At 47.1% G+C, this 6,054-nt stretch overlaps 2 protein-coding genes across 2 annotated transcripts in view; one reads left to right on the top strand and one right to left on the bottom strand.

Annotated features, from left to right (window-relative positions):
- Nucleotides 1–2,709: 2,709 nt before the first annotated feature.
- Nucleotides 2,710–3,770, bottom strand: ATPSCKMT (ATP synthase c subunit lysine N-methyltransferase). The gene has a single exon (XM_083170472.1). It carries the CDS (start codon nt 3,504–3,506, stop codon nt 2,880–2,882), a length of 627 nt encoding a protein of 208 aa, XP_083026598.1. The 5' UTR covers nt 3,507–3,770; the 3' UTR covers nt 2,710–2,879.
- Nucleotides 3,771–3,834: 64 nt separating this feature from the next.
- C2CD3 (C2 domain containing 3 centriole elongation regulator) overlaps nt 3,835–6,054 on the top strand; it is a 46,960-nt gene continuing 44,740 nt past the window's right edge. The window contains exons 1-4 of the mRNA XM_083170471.1: nt 3,835–4,031; nt 4,647–4,916; nt 5,483–5,640; nt 5,745–5,902. Coding sequence (XP_083026597.1) covers nt 3,980–4,031; nt 4,647–4,916; nt 5,483–5,640; nt 5,745–5,902 — 638 coding nt within the window. The 5' untranslated portion in view covers nt 3,835–3,979. The remainder of the gene's footprint in view (nt 4,032–4,646; nt 4,917–5,482; nt 5,641–5,744; nt 5,903–6,054) is intronic.

The raw sequence follows: 6,054 nt of genomic DNA, 5'->3' as shown, positions 1-6,054 counted from the left end.
ACACAGTGCAGGTTTTAAGAGATACCCCTGCTTGTGCACAGGTGGTATATTCAAACTGATGTACTAAGTAAAATGTGCGGTTGAGCCAGGTCTTTGCCCCACTGCATTGGTACTACAAGTTTCAGCATGACCTGTCCTCCTTCCCTCAAAATGTGCATTAGTATTTACTCTAACGGTGTGTATAATCATAGGCGAGACCAGTCCAACCGCACAGTGTGATTGCAGAACGCATTGTCATTCAGGGCAATTGTGCCTTCCTATATAATAAAAGGCAAACAATGCACCTCACCTCTAGGCGGAATTCAAGCCTTGTGCATGCGGACGGCCACTAGATGACACCTTATCGATGGTGGTATACTATGCAATAGATAACCACCGATGGTTTGAAAAACAAAATTATTGGGTTATTCTTGCCATCAATGGAGAGAAACCATCCATTTCAAAACTTGTCTACATCGGCCATAAAACATCAATGATTTTGAATCATCGATGGTCCATGTTCATCCCTACTCCTGCCTTTTAAGCCTTTCCATCCAGACCTTTCCCCTACTGCCCTGACTGGATGTCCTGAGCCAGTTAACCAACCAGTATATTTTTGGATTGTGTTAGGAAACCGCAGTACTCAGAAGAATCAAGCACGGGGAGAATATACAAACTCCGCACAGTTGGGCCATGGTGGGAATCGAACCCATGACCTCAGCACTGTGAGGCAGTGATGCTAACCTACAATAGGACCAGCTGAGGCTCTTCTATATCTCTTATTACCGTATATACAATTGGGGAAAACACCTTTAGACTGCAAAGGACATTCTCTTTTATAAAGAATGTTTTTCCTTAGCTAAAGGTTATTACAGCATTTTGTAAAAATGTTCTTTTCATTATGATTTTTGCCATAATAGTGTGACGAGTAATGTAAAGGCTATGCTTGAAAGAGTTTTTAGTTTGCATCCTTTGGTCAGGCTATCAAGCTAAATTATACCCCTTTCACACTTTCAAAAATATCCTGGGTTTTTGCACATTAATGCGCATCAACCCGGGATTTAGCTCAGTGTGAAAGGGTCTGGTCACTGCATCCGGTGTTCAGCATTCCAGGATTTCTACCCAGGTCCTGACCTGGGTAGATTCCGGAATCGACACGGGATGCGGTGAGTGTGAACGGGTATTCCGGGTCAGCGTGACACTGCAGTGAAAATGCGCCGCTGGGAGGTGCTGACATCTACTGAAAAGGATAGTCAAAGAAATGACTCAAGGGAACCAATAAGGTTTTTTGGGGCACACTTACAAGAAAAATTATTAATCAATAATTTTTCTTGTAAGTGTGCCCCAAAAAACCTTATTGGTTCCCTTGAGTCATTTCTTTGACTATCCTTTTCAGTGTATGTTCTGAACTAATTTTGGGAGCACCACCAACCAATGATTGCTGATCAGGTTTTTCCTGGATAGCTGATTTCTATGTTGGTCAGTACTAATTATTTCTGATTCTCTATGTAAACACATTATCTCCTTAGCCTGTGCCAACCCACGCCCCATCTACACATAAGGTGCTGACATCTCCCAGCGCCACCCGGCCAAGCCTCCAGATGACGCCATCCGCCCGACTTCATTCCGGGTCGGGTGGCCAGTGTGAAAGCACTTGCAAGCCGGGTCGCACCCGGAACTTAGAACCCGGCTTGCAAGTGTGAAAGGGGTATTAATGAATAGCACATGCTTATTGTGCGGCTGCTTGCAAGGACGTACGTTAATCATTTCTGGTTATAGAAATCCCTGACAGCCCATTGAAGTAATCCAGTCTATAAAGATTTAGCTTAGGTGTATAGGCACATACACACATTTCAGCTAAAAATCGCTAATTTTGTCCGTTTTCAGTGATTTTGTGCTGAAAGTCGCTGAGTGTGTATGCCCCAGCGATGGGCTGCTATCGATGATACACGCTCCCGCATCATCGATAGCGAGGTGAGTCGTCGGTTGATTTTACCAGCATGTTTTCTAATGATGGTTCATTTTTCAACCATCGCTCAGTGTGTACGGCACACGAGCAATGATGGCTGAAAGATGAGACAGTCAGCCCACCCCGCTCCCTGCCCCTGCTCCACATGGAGCACATACACATGCCGCCCGCACTGCTCCATTTTTTCAGACCACACAGAGCAGTAGCATCGCCCCAGCACACAGTAAATAACCTCTGTGAGTGAGTAACCACACTGCCACAAATGTTTATGTTACCAGCACATCATTGTTGCCGTGGGCTAGCAATGTATAAATTCCCAGCACCACTGCCCACCAATGTTTACAAATAAGCCAGGAAGGTATATAAAGCAGCTTACTTGTTAGAGCTGCTTTCAGCTCCAAAGCCACCCAATGTGTATGGGGCAGCAGTGAGCGGTGAGCACAGATGCATGCTCCCGCATCATCGCTGGTCTGGCTGCTCACATGCTGGTATTACCAGCAGATGAGTGACAAAGTGGATGGTTTTCCAGTGTCCTGCTCTAGAACGTCATCCACCCCCATGAAAAATCACTAAAACGGACCAGCGATTTTCCCCATAATCATTATCTATACACGCTGGGCAAAAACACCCAGTGTGTATGGACCTTTACTGACTTTGCAGAGATGTATTTCATGAGCAAGTCACTTTCATTGCACAAAATGTCTGGTGATTATAGATCATAAAGAGAAGATTATTGTTAGGCATATGCGATTATGATCATAGAGGTTTCCTATAAAACATTGTTTTATTGATATGGAAAAACTATGCTGAGAACACAATAATGAAACAAAGCAGAAACCCAAATTCTGTTCTCTGCTGTTTGAGCATTAACGTAAGAATGAGAATTGTTCTGTTATAGTCTCTCACAACATGTAATATGTATATCATCATGTTAATCTGATCCAGAAATATTCAATGTCTTCAAAGTCTCCCAGTCATATACCCAAACAGTGTCCGCTCCTTCTCCAGATACATGATCTGGGATCCAATGGGGAAATGGAAAACGACAGGCGATAACTCTGGAAGTGACATCTAGTTCCTTCTGCAGCTTCTGTTCCAGCTGAGACATCATCTGCGGCACTCCGAAAATAACAATGTTTGTATACTGGGAAAAGCTGACCTTCCATAAGTCACATATATGGAATTGGGCCTTATGATGCACACCCTCTCTCCATGCTCTGTACCGGGAATACCAGACCAGCCAAGGATTTAATTCATAGCCCACAGCTTGGAAGCCTTTCTTTGCAGCGGCGATTACAATACGCCCATCGCCGCTTCCGATGTCCACGACAAGTCCTTTTCTAGACTCCAGCATTTTCATGACATTGTGCACCTGGGTAGTGGTTGCAGGTACATAAGGCAGGCAGATTTTTCTCAGAGCTGGGGCTACAAATGGGGTAACAACAGCATGAAGGGCCAGCAAGGTGCCCCCCACCACACCAGTGGCAACTAGTCCCCACCATTTTAGCTTTTCAGTACTTTCAGATGGAAGTTCCAATGCAAGGTCTTCTGGTGACATCACTGATAAGTCTGTATTGGAGACCTGCTACTGTAGGTAGTGGATGCTAGTTCCCCTTCGTCGGAATGACCTTTGATGACGTCATCCTGATGCGACCAGAGAAGTTTCCCAGCTGCAGGAGCACCATGTGCCGGTGATATCAGGTAGGTAGGTACACATTTACGGGGTGTACTTATACTTCGAGGGGGAAATACACACACCCATGGCGACACCGTCCCCTGCAGACACTTCTTAATGATGCCGACATGGCAGCTCACGTTGAATCTGATCACATGACACTCAGCTGGATTCGGATTGGAAGCTGGTGGCGTCATCAGCACAACTGTCACTCCCAGCAGCCTCTGCGCGTCTGCTCCTGATTGGCGATAGTGGCCGGAAGCGGAAGTGTATCCATGGTAGCCAGGAGAAGCGAATGAAGCTTCCGTATGAAGGCGGCCCGGCGGGAGAGAGGGACATGACAGCCGGGAGATAGGATGAAGAGCCGGGGAAGTAAGACCGGAAAGGCGGCGAACAGGCGGAAGAAAGGTACCGGTGTTATCTAACCCATGCATGGGGGTCTCTAGTGGCCGGGCAGGGTCTGGGGCATTTATACCCTGGGGTGGGACAGTATTTGGGTATAATGCACGGGCCAGCTAGTGACTGGTCATGGTCTGGGGTTGGACAGTGTGGGGGTATAATGCAGGAGGCAGCAAGAGACTGGACAGGGTCTGGGCCAGTTATAATATTAAAGCCTGGAGTCTTTTACAAGAGGCATGGAATAGGTGTGTGGTTGATAAGGGATGGGGCAGTATCTGGATATATTGGGGGGAAGTTAGTGCCCCGATGGGGCAGAATGTCTTCTCGGTCTCCACTATTTCCTTAGCAGTGAAGGGAAGTTTCACATGGAAGCCTGTGCTAAGGAGAGCGATGGGTGGTTGCTCTATGCTGGACCCCTTTATATTGCAAAACTTGCAGCAATTGGTTAGCATGTAGCCTCCCAATTACTAAATATTGCACCAGGCTTCATGTAGCATAAACAGCCGACGTACAGCGCAGTTCTCCTGGCAGCTTGATTTACACATCTAGGGTTTGGTTAAAGTGTGTGAGTGTCAGCCGGGTGTCCTGTTTGTTAATGCCTGGCGCCTGTACTTGTGTTTGCAGGAGCTACAGACGTCTGCCCATCAACCAGTCTCCCGCCTCTCGTAGATGGTCAGCTCCGGTGTTTCCTGAGGGTAACAGTCAGCAAGATTCTCTGGACTGTACCTAAACCCCCTCAGTATGTTGTTGTAAGGTTACGTTGGTGGGGTGAGACGTCTGATGGCACCATCTTCCACCCAAGGGACACTTCACAGACTGACCAGAAGGGGGTTAAAACAACGACCCGATATACTGTGCGCTGTGGACCTAAGCAGCTAACGTCCTATCTTACAGGTGAGCCCCGCAGGCTTTATCCTAAGGGCACAGACACATTATGCAAATCGGCATGGATGAAAATGACCACGAATTCACCTAAACCATGGATATTCATGGCAAACACTCCGATCCGTGCGGTTTACGGCAATGGTGGATTTTTTGCAGAGGTGAAAAATCGGCGCAGAGATCGAGTAGGGTGAATCTTTTTCTCCCTAAAAATGTGTGGAAATTTCTGATTTTCCACCTGGCGAAGAAATCGGCAATTGAATGCCCCAACGTACGGGAGTGCGCATCTTACGACGCATCGTGTGTACACATTGTACTTAGCGGAACTAAATCGTAACAATCGTGCACAATATTGCATAATGTGTATGGGCCCTTAGACTTCCGCTGGCGCACATGGCCTGGTCTTCAGTGATCAGTCTGACAGCAATCCCAGTTCCTGGTCCTATTACGTTACGTATGAGATTGCTGTAGGGTTACATTGTCTTCTCCTGCTTGTCTCAGTGCTGCAGTATATATCATGATAGTACTTGCTATGTGCAGTTTCTGATTCCTAACTAACGTCCCCTCGCCTCCTGCAGACATGGGTGCTCTTGTGCTAGAGGTCATGACCAGACTCGACCACCTTCCCATTGGCCGGGCACAAATCAGTCAGATTTCACGTCTCTCCCCGACACACCCTCTCAACGGATTCTTCACGGTCGTTTCCCCAACATCAGAGAAAATGGGAGAACTGCAGGTGAGGATATGGTATCTCCTACGTCACCGGGCTCTGTGGATATACTGGTACTTGTAGTTCGGTTATAGAGACGCTAATGAATCGCTGTGTTTGCTTTGCCAAAGGTGTCGGTGGCCCTGGAACCTCTGTGCGAGACGTATGACAGCAACACGGATATCAGCCTGGACACGGCGGTGTCGGGTCACCTGACTAAGCCGGACCAGTCACAGCCCAGAAAACTATCTGCGGTGTCTTCAGGCAGCAGCAAGTTATCCACCCCCAGGTAATGGGGATTCTTAAAGATAACTGTACTAAAGTCTGTTTTAGAAGTTGCTCATGGCAACCAATAAGATTCTAACGTTTATTCTCAAGGACGGGGAAACTTTGGATCCTCCAGCTGCTGTTAAACTACACATCCCAGCATACCCTGCTACA

The sequence above is a fragment of the Crinia signifera genome, chromosome 2, assembly GCF_055691185.1.
Source record: "Crinia signifera chromosome 2, ASM5569118v1, whole genome shotgun sequence".
Taxonomy (NCBI): Eukaryota; Metazoa; Chordata; class Amphibia; order Anura; family Myobatrachidae; genus Crinia; species Crinia signifera.
This window is presented reverse-complemented; position numbering and strand designations above follow the sequence as displayed.